The sequence below is a fragment of the Chlamydomonas reinhardtii genome, chromosome 11 (assembly GCF_000002595.2).
Source record: "Chlamydomonas reinhardtii strain CC-503 cw92 mt+ chromosome 11, whole genome shotgun sequence".
Lineage (NCBI taxonomy): Eukaryota > Viridiplantae > Chlorophyta > Chlorophyceae > Chlamydomonadales > Chlamydomonadaceae > Chlamydomonas > Chlamydomonas reinhardtii.
The window spans coordinates 762494-779720 of record NC_057014.1 but is presented as its reverse complement, the minus strand read 5'-3'; the positions used below and the strand labels follow the sequence as shown (position 1 = coordinate 779720).

General features: G+C 63.7%; 3 protein-coding genes across 3 annotated transcripts; 1 reads left to right on the top strand and 2 right to left on the bottom strand.

Annotated features, from left to right (window-relative positions):
• Positions 1–5: 5 nt before the first annotated feature.
• Positions 6–4094, bottom strand: CHLRE_11g467635v5 (uncharacterized protein). Its single transcript, XM_043067391.1, has 8 exons — positions 3846–4094; positions 3659–3751; positions 3316–3467; positions 2944–3181; positions 2362–2583; positions 2059–2109; positions 1505–1646; positions 6–1251 (listed from the first exon to the last, which is right to left on the bottom strand). The coding sequence occupies exons 1-8, from the start codon at positions 3984–3986 to the stop codon at positions 965–967; spliced, it is 1326 nt and encodes a 441-aa protein (XP_042919390.1). The 5' UTR covers positions 3987–4094; the 3' UTR covers positions 6–964.
• An 88-nt stretch (positions 4095–4182) lies between these two features.
• On the bottom strand, positions 4183–10914 carry CHLRE_11g467634v5 (uncharacterized protein). The gene is made up of 5 exons (XM_043067390.1): positions 10733–10914; positions 9436–10557; positions 8684–9265; positions 6399–8504; positions 4183–6255 (listed from the first exon to the last, which is right to left on the bottom strand). The coding sequence occupies exons 1-5, from the start codon at positions 10784–10786 to the stop codon at positions 5140–5142; spliced, it is 4980 nt and encodes a 1659-aa protein (XP_042919389.1). The 5' UTR covers positions 10787–10914; the 3' UTR covers positions 4183–5139.
• A 135-nt stretch (positions 10915–11049) lies between these two features.
• On the top strand, positions 11050–17221 carry CHLRE_11g467633v5 (uncharacterized protein). The gene is made up of 14 exons (XM_043067389.1): positions 11050–11321; positions 11628–11707; positions 12031–12092; positions 12362–12455; positions 12928–13042; positions 13319–13392; positions 13803–13974; positions 14147–14204; positions 14359–14500; positions 14806–14862; positions 15150–15232; positions 15598–15804; positions 16078–16129; positions 16450–17221. The coding sequence occupies exons 1-14, from the start codon at positions 11078–11080 to the stop codon at positions 16717–16719; spliced, it is 1710 nt and encodes a 569-aa protein (XP_042919388.1). The 5' UTR covers positions 11050–11077; the 3' UTR covers positions 16720–17221.
• Positions 17222–17227: the final 6 nt, after the last annotated feature.

The following is a 17227-nucleotide window of genomic DNA, read 5'->3' as shown; positions in this document are numbered from 1 at the left end:
TACGCCTCCACGTGCACTTACAGTAAGCGCAATATGCAGCGCAGTTACGTTAAGCATTGCATTGGAGTCCCAGAAACGAGCTCTAGGGGCTCAGCCCAAGAAGCGCCACACATAGGAAGGCGGATCCTGGTTATACATGACGATAACAGCTAAAGACGCGTGTCCAAGGCAGGTATGAATTCATGAAGGCACGAACATCTGCGCCACCGTGCACAGAAGAACTTGATTTGGAGAGGCAATCATGGAGCGTCAATCAACGGCTCATAAAAAACACGGTACCCCAATCACAATGCATCCATTACCTACAATGCATCCGTTCCCTGAAATAATGAACCCCGTACCGCGTGTTTCAGTCACTCACGCTTTGTCTGGTACACGTAATGAAGGACGAGAGCGGTGACAATGTTTCCCATTACGGCACTTGTGCGCAGCTTTACCATGAATTCCAGATATCCAACGTCAAATTCGACATGCGCCAACGTCAGCTCAGATGGCCGCAACTCCCGGCAATTCTTAGTCCAGTGACCGCAACCACAGCAATGGACCGCCTCGCCTCGCCGCGTTACGCCACGCCACGCGGCGCGTTATAGGCACACAGTCGTGGTCCTTCCCTCACCCCAGCACATCCCTCGCTCTGGTAGCCAGATTCGCAAGTGCGCGGCCTGCAGCGCCGCCGCATGCCCCTCAGTACCTCCCCCCTCCCCACAGTATGAGCTTGTATCTACAACACCCACACACACACGCATACACAACTCATCAGTCATGAGTCATGCCACCCGTCGCGCCCCTCACGCTGCATGCTCACACCTCACACCTCAACAACCTTGCAGGCTGCAAGTGCCCGTCCCCAGCGGCCGCCTGGCGCCCCGCAAGGTACGGTACCCGGCGCATGCGCCCGGACCGGCTTCGCTGCACCGCCGCCCGCCCCAGGCTCCGCCACTGCTTTCCTGTCCTCCGCTCCGCTTCACGCCACGTGCACCAACACGCCTGCGGGATCCACGCTGCGTGGCGGCTCTGAATCCAGCCACACTCGTGCCACCGCCGTTGGCCGCATCGCCGCCAGCACCTCCCGGTCGTCGGGGCTGGCGATCAGCCGCACCGCCAGGCACCGCGTCACGAGCTGCCCGCGCACCGAGGGCCCAAGGTCCGGCGGCATGCGCATGCTGAACCTGCTAGCGGCCTTGGATTTGCCACCCGCGCCGTTGGCCCCCAGCTTCTCCATCAGCCGGGCCAGATGTGATGGGTACAAGCCTGTGCGGGGCGGGCATGAGGAGCAACGTGCGCGACAGGCTTGTGTACGGGACTCGGGCCCGTGTGAGCGACGAGGGTGCGTCTCCAGACGCCTATGAAGCAGCACCTGTTCGAAGCACCAACAGGTAGTTGTGCTACTTGGCAAGGAGAGCACCCGCCAGCCCGCGCCGCAGCAGTACCCGCGGCCCCCGCTGCAGGCCCTCGCAGCCCGGGCCGCCCGGGTCCCCGCAACAGCAACCGCCAAGCTCCGCACCCGCAAGGTCGTGACGTAGCAGCGGCGTGAAGTCAGCGGCGGAGGCGGTTTCCCCGGCGGCGTGGCGGTCATGCAGCTGCACCAGGATGCCGGCCTCCAGAGTTAGCTTGGGAAATGCCATCTGCGTCTTTGAGCCGTCGGCCTGTGGGGAGTAGGGAGAACAAGGCAGCGACAGCAGGTGGGGTTTCAGGACTTTGGGATCCCAGGCATGCGGCGCTGGCGCTGGTGAAGTCGTGCCGCATTGAAATCGGTAATAGGGCACGGCAAGCACATGATACGGTGCACATAGCGGCGTTGGAATCGTGGGTGCGCTGCACGGCGCATTAGACATGAGCCGCGCAGCAGACGTAGCGATGCCGGGCTGCCCCGCCAGTGGGCCATATCATGTCATCTCATGCATTACCGTAGCTGCCACGCGTAGCTGCGGAGAGTGGCCGTATACCGGCTCCAGGCCTTGGGCCGCATAGCACCTACGGGCCCAGCCACTTCAGTTGCCCCTGGCCGGACACACCGCTCTGGTCCCCTCTACCGTTTACACGCCCTCCCGGCCTCACCTCCGTCGCCACCTCCAGCACCTCCCCGGGCTTCACCAGGTCCTTGTCCACCTGCGCATCACAACATTGCGACAGGGGCACAGCCGCACAGGGCACATCCAGACGTGAGCAGACGGCCGGGGCATAAGCACGAGCGAGCAGGCATCATCTTGTTGCTTGCGCGGCCGGATCCGCACGGCGATTGGCAGGTGCCATACACGCCACACATACGGTAGTATGATGAATGAACCGAACGTGCATTCTGAGTCCCCAGCAACGATCGGCGACTGTGCCTCTGTACTACACAAGCAGCCGGCGACGCACCTCGACCCGCAGCTTGATGGAGCCGCTGTCGCTCATGTAGCACACGCACGTGTCCGACAGTGTGAAAACCGGCACCACCTCCTCAACCACCAGCGGCTGCCGAGGGCCCGTGTAGGCGACGGCGGAACCCGCGGCCGGTGGCGGAGAGGCGGTGGAGGTGGAGGGCCCCGCGGCCCCCGCGGCCTCCGGGGCTGAGTGCGAAGCCGGCTGTACAATGATGTCCTGCAAGTGCCAAACAGTCGAAGCGGGCGAAGCGGTTCGGTGAGGGTAGGCAAGCCATCAGGTCCTGTTGCCATGCACCTCCTGCCCCCTTTCACCGCAGTCCTTCTACCCAGCGTTCCTCGCCCTCGGCACACCACGCCAGTGGTCTCCCGGTGCTCCGCTCCCGTCCCTGTCACGCCACCCTACTTTCCCCGTCCACCCATGCCTCCTCTCCCGTCGCCACTCATAATCGGCATTCACAACCGGCCTTATCCCACATAAATTTCGGTTAGGCCCAGTCAGGCCGCCGTGTGGTCCTCCCAACGGTCACCCAAATCCTTTCGGCTCCTCCGCACCCCGTCGTTTCCTCCACCTCCTCACCAAGCGTGCATGCGCCTCCGCTGCCGCCAGAGACGGCAGCCGTGCCAATGTAATGGCCTTGCGGCTGCCAGTAGGGCTGCCGCCGCCCGTGCTTGTGCGCCCTCTAGAAGACAGTGCTCGCCCCAGCGCGCGCAGACTTGCACTTGCGTTGAGCGCGCTCGCGCGCAGCCCGCCACCCGTGGGCCGGTCGGTGGTGGAGTTGACGAGGAAGGCATCCAAGTGGTAAGAAACCGAGGCCCTGCAGATTGGGTTGCAAGTGTGGGGCCTAGGTATAAAATGGATGGCGAGGTGCTTTTGGGATGCCGTTCTGCGAAGGTGTCGTTTGGGGGAGGTGCTCAGGTCGTGGCTCAGGTATGCCGCACAGGGACCTACTTGAGACGCCGTCTTGAGGAGGTGCTTGTGCCCGCCTCAAAGAACGAGAACGTGGGCGTCAGGTGCTCCGGCAGGTGCACGTCGAAGGGCACGCTGTATTGGCCTGGCACGCAGGGCACACCGCCCACCCAGGACCGCAGAACCACCCGCGCCTGTAAGGGCACAGTGACCACATAGCTCTTTCCCTCCAGGTTACGCGTGGTCAGGCTGCCCGCAGTTTTAGAGTGGGACCGGGCGCCGGACAGCGACTTAGCCGATGACGATAAAGCGGGCAAGCATTATCATAATTCATTGCACCATATGCCCTGGGGTGCGTTTAGAGCAATACAATCGGCGAGCGCACCTGAAACAGCTCCTCTTTGTCTTGATGCTGAGTGGCACTGTTACCGTTCAGTACTGTAGCGTCTTCCCAGGAAACCTCTTCCAAACCAACAAGCTGCACCAGCGCGCAGAAAGAAAGCCATGAACCCTTGCTCAAATAGGCAGGGTCAGGCTGGGCGACATGTACGCAGAACTGGACTGAAACTTACTACAAGCACCAGCTCCTTCTCATCCAGCTGCGACAGCGCCTCCAAGTTGACGGTCCCAGACACGCGACCACCGGCGGGCACGAGCGGCCCTGCTCCTTGGTCCAGTCCTTGGTCAAGCTGTATAGATAAAGACGCACTCATTCGTTGCAAGGCGGATTAAGAACGCTCGAAGCCGTGATAGAGGTAGGTCTGGAGGTAGGCCTTGCAGCAGCTGTTTGCAAGCTCCAACTTTTATACTGGCGGCATAACACTGTTACTATAACGAGCGAATGTAGGGTAACTGCTGAACAGCTTTTGCGCACATCCTACCCGAGCAGTTCGCCTGCCCCCTCCCGGGCGTGACGGGGAGGGCGCCTGCCTGCGATCTTGGCAGACACGAACCCACCCCATCCCGCCCGCCTTCTGTAGCCCAACAATGCCACACCCATTTCCCCAGCCTCATCCAAATCTTCAAGGCTTCAAGCAACACCTCTACGGGTCGAACCGTTTGGACAGACATGTACGGCATCATCTCGACCAGTCACCACTATCAGGTCTTCCACTCTTTCACGTGACTTATCCATCAGTCCACGCATTCAACTGGGACCCAAACCTCACCTAGCAACAAAATACATCTCCGAGGACGCGCTCAATCATGTCCCTGGTATTGTGCATGGGCTGCACAACATGCGATTCCCCCCCTCCCGCGTTGTCCGTCTTTGCCCCTCTCCTCACTACGATCTCCACCTTCACCAAAGAACTAACAACAGCGTCCTTTCCCTACCGTAAAGACGCGTCCCCGTTGTACAGTCGGGCACGAACATCCGCCATACGAAAGTCCGGTTCATTTTTTCAGGCATGTATGATTGTGAATACCTGCATCATTGCTGTGCGACCATGCCTATCACCGCCACCACGCCAGTCCCCAACGGTAGTTTGGACCATCCTGGAGTGGTACAGCAGCGAAACAACAGACATTGTCAAGTAAACACACGACAATGCCAACAACACTTCTGTGCGCACAACTTTCAGCGGCAGCTCAATAAGTTCGGGCCCACATCCCGTAACCATCTACACAGCACCAAATACTCATCGATCATCGGGCATGCTTCAGTTAGGATCAAGCAAGGCGCTTCAGTGCTATGCGACGGCCCATTACTGGGCACCAACTATGCCTCATCTAACCAACATCCTGTGACCATCTCATGTGACTCATCTCACCAACGTCCTGCTGCCCAATAAGCCGCATCACTTCGATGCTAGGAACTCGTGCAAACTTACGAAGCGTGCGTATACCCGGTTGTGCATGGCAAGGCTAAGAGTTGCTTTTCAGCAGTTTGTACCAGCTGCTTTGCAGTTGCTTCAGCACTGCCGCTGCCGGCGGCCGTGACTGGGGCTCGGGCCTCAAGCACTCCGCAACGAGGGACACAAGCCCAGCCGGAGTGCCGGGCGGCCACCAAAACAGACCTGGAGGCAGCGCCAGGGATGCCAGGGCAACATCCGACGCCTGACCCCCTGTCCCTGACGCATTCAAGTCGTCATCTCCAAGCGGCACCAGGCGCGCCTGCTCCGACTGCCACGCACGCAGGCCTGCGCTCTCAGGCCGCGCCAGAGCCATAGGCAGCGGCAGGCCCAGCGCCAGCTCCCACAGCACTACCGCGAAGGCGTACACGTCGCCTGCCGGGCCAGAGCGGCCGTACGCCACCAGCTCCGGCGCAGAGTACGCACAGGAGCGCCTGGCGGGCCCTGAAAGGTGCGTTGCGTCCGCCTCCACGTCCAATCGTCCGCTGAGACCGAAGTCACACAGCTTGGCCACAACGCGAAGCCCTGTGTCCACTGCGCTACTGTTGAAGGCGGGCGGGCCGCCGCCTGTTGTGCCTGGCGCTGACATCCTAGGCGGCCTACTCGCAGTGCTCTGCAGCAGCACGTTGTTGGAGGACAGGTCCGCGTGCACCACCCCGCGCTCATGCAGGTGCGCCAGGCCCCGCGCTATGTCGCAGGCGAGCAGCAACACAGTCCGGGCCGGCGGCGGCTGTATAGCTGGTGACTGTCCAGCGTCGCTGCCTGTGCCTACGGCTGCGCCCGCCTGCTGCCCCAGCAGCAGCAGCCCGGACTGCAGGCAGTGCCGCAGGCTGTTGGCGTCACACAGCTCTTGAATGAGCGTCAGCTTCCACACCGCCGCCTCGGCAGCATGTCCGGGGGTGGCTGATGATCCACTGCCGCTGCCTGTGCAGTCGACTGTTGTTCCTAGATATGAATCGTTTCCCGTTCGGACCCATTGCTCGCTGTGAGCATTTGGTGCCTGTGCCTGCAGCGGCTGCAGCTGGTAGGTGTAGGTGGCCACGATGTTGGGGTGCGCCATGCTCACGGCAATGGCCGCCTCCTGCACCGCCCGCTGCACAGGGACGTCCCGGGCCGCGCCGCCAGGGCCCTGCAAGCGGACAAGGCCACATGCAGATGACTGGTCACGTGCCTACGACGACTAGTCGCCAAGCCAACGCATGTGGTGCATGGAAGCCGGCAGCCCGACACGTCTGCAGAATACGTACCCAGACACGGCAGCACCCCACGCACCGGCTCGAGGTGGAACAGCACGCTCTTGACCGCCACGTCCAGCCCGCGCCACACGCCACGGTACACCACGCCCTGCGCGCCGCGGCCCAGCTCGCCGGTGATGGCCAGCACAGGCGGCGGTGAAGGCTGCTGTGATATGGCCGACCCAGCGCCGTCGCTGGTTCCAGTGATAGCCACCCTGTTAGGCTGCAGTGAGCCATCGGCAGTTTTTGACAATGGCCTGAGTGCTGGGGTGTGCTCTGCCGGCGTTCGACCCGGCGTGCCAGAACCTGCTGCGTCCGTCGCGGGGCCGACCACCTGGGTTGGAGCCCCACCGTCGCCGCCGCCGGCGACCTCGCCTGCCGCCTGAGTCTCCTCCATTTCCATAAACATGCCGATGATTGCCTTGCGGACTGACTCTTGAACACTCGGGTCTGGAGGATTGCGGCCTGCGCCTGCACCTGCACTTGAGGCCGCGCCTGAGGCCGCACCGCTGGCGCCGGCGCCTGTGCTGCCGGTGCCGCTAGCAGTGCGCGGAGCCACACCACAGGACATCCGCTGCATGACGCCGTTCACGAAACCCGAGGCAGTGCTGGCAGGTGAACGCCTCGGCGGACTCCTGACGCCCCTGCCTGTGATGAGCGCCCATGCAGAGCTGCGGCTCTGCAACAAAGACCGCGGCTGGCGGGCCCCGCGTTTGTCCGGGCTACTCGCAACGGCAGAGCCCTCCGCCGAACTGTTCTTTATCGTGGGTCCGCTGTCGTCCCCGCTCGTTGCGGCGCGATCAACATTCGCGCCAGTGTAGCTGGAGGCCGTGCTCCTTGGCATCCTCGTGCGCGAACTGGTGTCTGCCTGCCCCGGCCGCCCCTTGCGCGGGCTGCCTGCTGCGAGGTGCAGCCGGGCACGGCGGCGGCGCCATGCCCACACCGCCGCAGCTGCACAAAGCACCAGCGCGGCCCCGACCACGGCGGCCACGACAGGCACGGCCACAGGCACGGCCTTGGAGCTACTGCCGCCACCACTGCCACTGGTGCTGCTACTGCCGCCACTATTGCCACTGCCACCGCCCAGGCTGCTGCCGTTTGAAGCGCCACCGGTGAGGTCGCCTGACACATCATCTGCGACTAAGGCCACGTGTGGCTGCCTAAGCCCGGGTTCGGGCTGCGGTTGTGGCGCCGCGTCCCGCCCTGGGGATCCTGCCCTGCCCACCGCAGTGCCACCGGGCGGCGGCTGAACGCCTGACGTCGCTGGTAGGCTACTGGCCTTGGGGCCTGGTGCAGGAGGTGCTGTGGTCCCTGATGGGAAGGAAGCTGCCGGCAACTGCTGTCCGGGTGGCGCAGTGGGCTGTACGCGTGCGGGAGGCGCCGGGGGCTCCGGCACGGCTACGTGCACCACAGGCAGACCCGCCAGGGACGGCCACGTTGCTGCCACACGCCGGAGCGCCGCCGCGGCACTGGCGGAGTAGCCCTGTGACGTCAGCGTCACGTTGCGGCCAACGTAGCCGCACCACTGCAGCGTGGAGAACTGCAGAGGTGGCAAGCTGCCAGTGCTGGTGCTGCCGCCTGTAGAGCTACCGTTGCCAGCCGCTAGCTGCGAGAACCCCAGCATCGCACGCAGCGCCGCCGCCAGACCAGGGTCCGTGTCCGCAGAGAACGCAAGCCGACCGCTCAGCAGGTCTGCCGACGCGGCCCACACACGCCCCAGTAGCTGCAGCTCCGCCTCTGGCACCACGAGCACCACCGAGTCTAGGAACAGGCGTGGCAGGCCCGCCGGCCGCCCGCCCGCGCCACCCGCCAAGTCCGCCGCCAGGGCCTCTGGCGAGCGGTCGAACACAAATGTCCAGAGGCAGGACGTGAAGTTGGCGAGCGCTGGCGCGAGACCCTGGGTCATACCAACTGATGCTGATGATCCAGTCCCACCGGCAGCCGACGCCAGAGCTGGCAAACTCATTATATCATCAGCAGCTCCGCAGCATGCGCGCGGCAAGCCGGTCAGCGCTATGAGCCGCAGCGTGAGCAAGCCGCTGACTGGCCCGGTAATGCTGATGGCTGCGACCCGGCCGTCCATGTCCAGCTCCGCGGCGTCGTAAAAGTCCCCCATCAGCATCACGGGCGCAAACACGCGGATCTGCATGTGGGACACACATTGAGAGCGCTGTGGGTGCCGCTTAGACCCGCCGCCTGCCACCCGCCACCCCCACCCACCAACCGCCATCCTGCCACCCACCAGCCGCCATTCCGCCACCAAACTACCAAACCACCAAACCACCAAACTACCCAACCACCCGCCAACCGCCGCGCGCTCACCGTGCCGACCACGTCACGGGTGTCAAGGCGCATGCTCGCGCCGCGCGAGTAGCTTTCCACCAGGTTCCCGAAATACGCCTGCTCCAGTTTCACACGATCGCTGTCGCTCGAGCTGTTGTCGACGCCAGCCGTGATTACCAGCAAGTCAATGCCGAGCAGGACGCCGGTGGTAACGCGCCGGTAGGAGCGCGAGCTCATGGGCAGCTGAGCGCCCGGCGGCACAATGACACAGAGGCTGGGGTAGGAGCCAGGCACAGCGAGGTTTTGCCGATGCAAGAACGAGCTAAAGTCACTGGCTGCGGCCGGAGGCGCGCCGAGCGCGCTAGTTCGTTTAGCGCCGGTGCTCGCGTCGCCGCCGTCCCCGACCCCGCCTGCATTGGTGCTGGTGTTGGGGCTGGTGCCAGTGCCGCTTATTGCGCCGCCAGCCGCTGCGGCGGCAGCGGCCGCGCCTCCTGCTGCCGACAGTTCCGGCGGCGGCTGCATGTGCTGCTCGTGCACCGCCAGTCGCACGTTCGAAAAGTGGAATGCGCCGGCCCACCCGGCTGCGGACACGAGCATCACGTCATCCTCCGAGCCGGGCACCTGCACGTGGGGAGCAGCGGCGGCATCGCACACAGGCGACAGGACACGTCAGCAATTTGCACCTGTGGTGCTGTGGATGACTGTATTGAGCTGTGTACGGTATTCGCAAAGGAGCTCCCGCCTCCCACTTCCCACATCCCACTTCCCACCGCCCACATCCCACCGCCCACCTGCTCCGCGACGACGTTGCCCAGCACAGTCTCCTCATTCTGCAGGCACAGCGTGCCCCGCAGCCGCGGACCCAGCGGCAGGCCCCACGCCTCCCGCCACATCGCCACCTCCGCCGCCGGCAGCTCCACCACGCAATCCTCCAACGCCAGGAAGACCCGAGACTGCACCCCTAGGTTGCGCCGCGGGAAGTCCGCCGTCCACAGCAGCAGCCGCATGAGGCCGAGCGGCACGGCCTCGCCCGGACCCGCCGGCGGCCCGCGCAGCGTCAGGTGCAGCAGCTCGAGCCCGCCTGCACGCGCCCCCGGCTGCAGCCAGGAAGTCGTGCCAGTCAGGTCCAGGACTGTGGCGGCTCCGGGGGCGCCGGACAGGACGAGGCGGTAGCTGAGCGGCGCAGAGCAACCGGCCCAGACGGTTGGCCCGGGCGGTTCGGGCGCTGTAGTAGGCGGTGGCGTCGCGGCGGTGGGAGCCGGTCTTGCGGCGACACCAGGCCTGATGGGGGCAGCGTTGCTGCCGGCTGTGGTACCGAACGCGCCGTCGCTGCTGCTGGCCCTGCTGGCTCGGCACAGCGTGGCATGCAGGTCCGCTGCCTCTGCCAGAAGAATGTCCTGCGCTATGAAGAGGTAAACTGGGACCTCCGTGACGCCGAAAGAAACAAAGCTGGCCGCTATCAACGGCTGTGCAGCGAATGCGGCTTGCACAAGCTCCGTGCCACTGCGCACAGACGCCGCCAGGCACGGAAAGGGAGCCGCGGCGCCCGAGCACTGAACCGTCACGTTGGTCACATCCAGGCTGGGCGTCGTCAGGCGGTGCACCACCAGGCTGCTGGGCGTCACCGTCACGTTCGGAGATGGAGACACGCCGCACGCGTACGTCTGATGCAGCGACAGCAACGCGCAGGAGGGCACTGTGAGGAAGCTGTCCACCAGCCGCAGTCGCGCGCCCGCGCCCAGCCGGAACGCCGACAGCGCCAGAAAGCCCGACGCCGGCAGCGGGAAGGGCGCCGACGGCAGCGCGGCACCCACGATGCTGAGCCCCCGGATCTCTAGGGTGCCGTTGGGAGGCACGCTGAAGAGACCCGACAGCGAGCGGAGGTCCAACGTCTGGAGCTCTGAAGACAGCCCCTGCCATAAGGACGCCGCAGGAAGAGGCGTGGGGCTTACGCCTCCCGACCTTAGCGCGATGCCGTCTGACAGCGTGCATAGCAGCTGCAGGCTGGGTGGAGGCGGTCCCGCCGAGGCGGTCCCCTGAGCGGCGGGACCGCCTCCCGCCGCTGAGGCGCTGCTGATGGCGCCGCACCTCGTGCTGTTGAGTAGCTGTTGCGGTGTGAGGAGGAGCAGTGACTGGCCACATGCTGGCTGATGGTGTGCAAGTAGCAGCAATAGCAGGGCCAGCATGAAGAGCTGCCAGCCGAGCAGCATGCTCGAACAGCCCGCATTCACCAGCGGACTACCTAGAGAGCCCCAGGCATATGTTACACCAAAAGAACATTCTTTTGTACATTTTATTGTAACCGAAGTAAGGCGAAGCTCGTAGGAGGACAGCCGAATGGCCCCTTTGCATGGACTCGACTTCCCTTGACCAAGCGGCCCAAACTAACAGCTGATTTTGTAAGTGTATTACGTGCACCTAAGGTTACATACAATGTTTCAGCGTAGCGCCCTACTGCCCGCTGTGGGTGGAGCCCCTCACCTGCGACCTGTGCCCTTCGCGGCGCCTTTCAAGCCAGCCACCGTTGCTACAAGTCAAAAATGCAAAATTAATTACCGAGGCTCGCTCCAATCGGCACACTCAACAGCGACCGCAGAACTTGCGGGAGGCTTGACGGCGTCCGCAGCGTTGCTGGAGGAAAATGAGACGGAGGCATCTACATACTGCGGGAGCGAGGGTAAGCGTCTCCTCAATAATCACGTACATTTGGGTTGGGTTCCTGGAGACACAATTGCTTTCCTCGCACGCGGAGTGCCTGTCTCGCCGGGTGGCACCATCGCTGATGGCTTCAACCCGAACACACTTTGTAATGAACTCTGTAAATTTGAATCTCCACTGTGTCAACGAGGGTTGGCATGTTGCAAGGCACGGTTCTATGGAGGTGGGCGCAGGCAGGACCCCGGCAACCGGCGCTCCTGCCTTTGCGCGCGAGCCCAGGATAAACTGTTAATCCTCACCCGTACAATCCTCACCTGCAATACAGGCCAGGTACTGGTGCGCCCCGCGCCGGAGGGCATTGCGCCAAACGGCAAGAAATACTTCATACACACCTTCGGCTGCCAGGTGTGCGCACGCGCGCACACGCGCAATGCTACGTCGCTTCACGGCGGATGGGGTGCAAGGGGGCGCGCCCATGCTGCCATGCACCAGATAGTGTCACATCATACGATGTCTCATCTATCATACGATGTCTCATCTCGGTTGGGACCCAACAGGGAGCCATCACGGCACGGGCATTGCATGGGAGGCAGGACCACACAACCCCATGTACGCCCCTCAACCCCTCAGTTTAATGCCCCGGCCCACCCGCTGCGTCCCTTCGCCTCGCTGCCTTCCACCGATAATCCACACCTGCAACCCCCTCCCCTCGCCACCCCCTCTCTCAGATGAACATGGCTGACAGCGAGCGCATGGCGGGAGTGCTGGAGAGCGTGGGCTATGTGGGCAGGTGCGGGCGAGAGCGAGGGACGAGAGGATGAGAGCCACGGATAAGAGCGAGGGATGAGAGCAAGGAATGAGAGCGAGGGATGGGAGCCAGGGCCCCGGGGGGGGCAGCCCGCTTGTAGCTAGTCGCAGGAGACAGAGAAGGTACACGGGATGCTGTTGGTTCGAAGAGGCCTATCCAGTGCCCAGTGCGGTTGAGGAAAGGGCGTGTCGAAAGCGCTGCTGTGTGTTTTACTGTGTGCCCACTGTTGCCTCCTGTGTTGCACGAAACAGTGAGGACGCGAGCGAGGCGGATGTGTTGATCTACAACACCTGCTCCATTCGCGAGAAGGCGGAGCAGAAGGTGTACAGCGCGCTGGGCAAGCAGGTGCGGACACGGGGGCTGGTGTTGGGGCGAGGATGGGGATGGGGATGGGGTTGGGATTGGGGATGAGGATGGGAATGGGACGGGGACGGGGCTTGAGGTTGGGAGCTGGGGGCGGGGGTGGGGGGCTGGCAGGGTTCGGTGTGGCGGGGAAGGGCGGGACGCAGGGAGCTGCGGCAAGCGCAGGTGTGGGGGCGGCGCAAGTAGGCTAAACTGGCCGGCTGGACAGGTGGTAGGGTGTGGGAGGAGGTCTTGCGGGGCCCTGGGGCCTTGAAAGCAGCGGGCTTGTGTGCCGAGCTATCGTATGAGCTGTTTGCAGGCATGCGGCGACCTGACCTGAAAAAAGGGGGCCGGATAGATCATACACACAGTTCCACGCTTTGGCGATCGGCTGCCGGGCTCGGGTCTCTCACGCGTAGACAAATGGAAAGCAGGCTGACGCCCAGCCACGGTAACTTTCTGCCACCTTCTGCAGGCCAAGCGCAAGCGGGAGCGGGCCGGCGAGCTGAAGATTGTGGTGGCGGGCTGTGTGGCGCAACAGGAGGGCCAGACGCTCCTGCGGCGCGTGCCGGAGCTGGACATTGTCATGGGTGGGTGGGTGGGCGGTGGGCGGTATGAGTGGGTGGGATGAGTGGGTGGGATGGGTGGGTCTGTGAAATACCAGCCCAAACTCAACCGAACCCATTATGAAAGCGGGGGTTGGCGTCAAGGATTGATAGGGAGATGTTGGGACGCAGGGAAAGGGCAAGGCTGGGGGGGGGCGGGAGGGGGGACAGAACGTGGGGCAGGAGGGAGAGCTGGAAATAGGGTTGAAGTTGTCGGCCAGTGACCCTAGCCCTGTTCCTGTCCGCACCCCTCGTCTGCAGGCCCCCAGTTCGCCAACCGCATCAACGAGTTGTTGGATCAGGCCAATGACGCGCAGGTGTGCGCCACCGAGCAGGTGAGACACACAGAGGCGCGGCCGGGGCTGAGGCGCGGCGGGAGGCAGGGTGGCACGAGGGCTGTGGCGTGGAGGGCTGTGGGGGGCGGTCGAACTGGGGGAGAGTAAGGGGCAGGGCTGAAGGCAATGGCGGGAGGAGGGGTCTCAGGCGGCTGCGGTGTGGGCGTGGTCCTGGGGCGCGGCCGTGGGGCGTGGCAGGGGGGATGAGCAGGAGGGGAGGGGCGGACGAGAGGTGTGGAGGCCGAGGCGGCTGGGGGACGGGTGTGCAGGGCAGACCGAAAAGCTGGAAAGAGGGGGCAAAGCTGGGAATTCATCACTTCAGTTTTTCTCCAAATACACACACATACCGTATGCGTGCTCACCCCTGTGTCTTCCTAACACCCGGGCTGTCCCCCGCCCGCAATTCGCAGGTTGCTGTTGAGGAGGACATCACCACCCCCCGCCGCGAGTCCAACATCACGGCCTGGGTCAACGTCATCTACGGCTGCAACGAGAAGTGCACCTACTGCGTGGTGCCGTACACGCGCGGCGCGGAGCAGAGCCGCCGGCCGGAGGACATCCGGAGGGAGATGATGGCGCTGGGTGGGTGGCGGGGAAGAATGGCGGGGAGGGGCAAGGGCGGTGGGGGCGGGCTAAGGGGGGGGGCGCAGGGCCGGGCGGGCGCGGGTGCGGGCGCGGGCGCGGGGGCAGGGTAGGGCGAGGTCCCCCATGTGTATGACCCCTCTCAATGTCCCCCGCCCTCGTGTGTGTGCAGGTGAGGCCGGCTACAAGGAGGTGACGCTGCTGGGGCAAAACGTGGACGCGTACGGCAGGTGCGTGCGTGTATGTTGTCATGTGTGTATACTGTACTACGACCTCGATGTGTGCTTCCCTTTAACCTGCTACTTATGACATATCGGCGCAACCTTCCCCACGTGCACGCCCCAACACACACAAACACACACGCCCCAACACACACGCCGCCAGGGACCTGCCCGGTATGGCCGCGGACGCCTCCGGCCGCCGCGCCTGGACCTTCACTGACCTGCTGCGCTACGTGCACGACGTGCCGGGCATTGAGCGCATCCGCTTCGCCACCAGCCACCCGCGCTACTTCACCGACCGACTGGTGTGTGTGTGTGTGTGTGTGTGTGTGTGTGTGTGTGTGTGTTCGTGTGTGTGTTCGTGTACGGCAAGGGAAGGGCAGCTCGAGCAGGGGAGCGTGAGAAGGGGAATGGGGGCGGGGTCGGGGGGGCGCTCGACGAGGGCAAGTGGATTGAGAGCTGCTGGGGAGATGGGTTGATGGGAGTGAACCGGAGTGCTGTTCATGTTGTAATTTCATGTCACTGGGCTGAGGATTATGAAGTACCGTTACACTCGCTAGCCAGCGTGCAATTGTTATTTCCACGCTGCTGCGTGTGCATTCAATCGCAGGTGCGGGCATGCTCGGAGCTGCCAAAGCTGTGCGAGTTTTTCCACATCCCCTTCCAGGTGCGTTTTGTTTGGGGTTTAGTGGCGGCGGGCGTCGGAGCACAGTAACGTTGGAGGGATATCAGTTTACCGGGACCCATATCGCGCGGGCCAGACCGGATCGCGGGGTCCTGACATGCCCAGCCCGCCGCCCGTACGGCTTAGGCACCGTACCGCAATGTCGACCTCTCCAACACCCCTCGCCCGCCCGGCCCCGCTCCGCCCACCGACTAACCCGCCCTCACCCCCCCCCCCTGTACCGCTTTTCCAAACGTCCTTGCAACCCCCCTCGTTCCCCGCCCCCACAGAGCGGCGACAATGACATCCTCAAGGCCATGAAGCGCGGCTACACAGCGGAGCGATACAAGGAGATCATCAACAACATTCGCAGGTGGGGGCGGGCGTAGGTGGGCGGATGTGGGCGGGCGGGCGGGCGTAGGCGGGCGGGCGAGGAGGGGAGGGGAGCAGGCGGGCGCCAGGGTTGGGCGTGTGTGTATGTGGGGGGGGGGGGGGGCTTGGTGCGCTTGGCGAAGAGGATTGACGGTTCGGCTTTCAAGTGGAGAGCAGCCTCCTCCCCATCTCGCCACCTTCCTCCACACCTCTATCAAACTAATCTCCCAGCCTAACCACCTTTCTCCACCTTATCTTCCACATGCACACAACACACCAACACACACTCACACGCACTCACACCCACACACACGCACACACACACTTACGCACACATACACCCCAACCTACCCCCCACGCGCGCAGGTACATGCCCGACGCCTCCATCTCGGGCGACGTGATCGTGGGCTTCCCCGGCGAGACGGAGGAGCAGTACCAGCGCACCGAGGACCTCGTGCGGGAGATCGGGTTTGACCGGGTCAACACCGCCGCCTACAGCCCGCGCCCCAACACGCCCGCCGCCGAGTGGGAGAACCAGGTGGCGGACCTGATTAAGGCCGACCGCCTGAACAGGTGAGGAGGCAGGCGCCTCAGGAGGCGGCAGTAGCAGCGGTGGCAGTAGCGGCTGGGGTGCCGGGTGCAGTGCTGGCAGGAGCGATGCAGGGATACCGTTGTGAGAGGTTGTATGGCCGGGGCGGGCGGTAACAAGGACTTGATGGTGGTGGTGGCGATGGTGATGCGCTAGTTGCGTCGTGTGTTTGCTCACATTGTGTCCGACTCGCCTTGTTCACACCTGGCTGACCTGGTGTGTTCGCTCGCCACGTCCGCGCCTCCGGACCTCCCCAGGCTGAACAAGGTGGTCATGGAGGTGGCCACGGAGAGGGCGCAGCGCTTCCAGGTGCGAGCCCGGCTGCCTGCCTGTCGCTGCCTGCCTGTCTGCCTGAATGCCTGCGTGCCTGCGTGCGCGAGGCTGCATGTGTGGCTGTAGCGAAGAAGAAGCGCGCGCGGCCTATGTGCATATGCATGCGAGCGCGCGAGGCTGTATGTGTGACTCTGACGCACCGTATGTGTGCGGCTGTGCGGATACGGGATGCCGTGGCCAAGTCCCCAGTCCGCTGCCGGCCTCCTGCTCCAGTGGCCGCCGCCGCCACCGCTCCACGCACACAACACACTTCCACACCATCTCGACACGACGTCTGCACCCACGCACTCCTGCAGGGCCGCACGCTGGAGGTGCTGGTGGAGGGCCCCAACCCCAAGAACCCGGCACAGGCCTTCGGCCGCATCCGCCACAACAAGCTGGTCTACTTTGACGGCGACGGCAAGACCCTGCGGGGCCAGCTGGTGATGGTGCGTGTGGACGAGTGCAACGCGTTCTCCATGTTTGGAGAGATGGTGGAGGTGGTGGGCGCGCGCGCGGCGCAACCGGGCCAGGGGCAGGTGGTGTCGGAGGCGCAGGCGCAGGCGCAGGTGCTGGCGGCGGTGTAAATTGAGTGGGTGGGTGTGGGAGGGTGCTGTGGTGCGTGTGAGTGACGGTATGAGCGTGTGTTTGCGTGTGTGTTTGCAATGTATGTTGTGTGAGTGCGGCAGACTGTGCAAGTCTAGCTGTGCTCTTGAGTATCGGTATGATGATCAGATGGCAGCAATGTGGGAAGGGCGACTTGGAAAGCGTAGGATAACGAGGAGGGCTCTGCACAGGGCGGGCCTTTCGGGGGCGCAGACACGAAAGACGGACAGAGCTGTCCGTGAACGGCATTTTGGTTGTGCAGACAGGGCTAAGAAGTGCGAACACGCTAATGGCACGTTCCTGCGCAGGCGCAACGTGTTTCAGAGCAGGAACCAGTAGCCTTCTGTTAGCTGTTGGGGGCAGGTGTGTTTAGCCCAGAGGGTGGACTAGCGGGTGAGCGTAGGCATGCGAAACAGTGTGGACAGCAAAGGAAGAGCGACGGCGCAACGTGAGGCAGAGCATGCTGTGTAACACGAATACAGCACATGG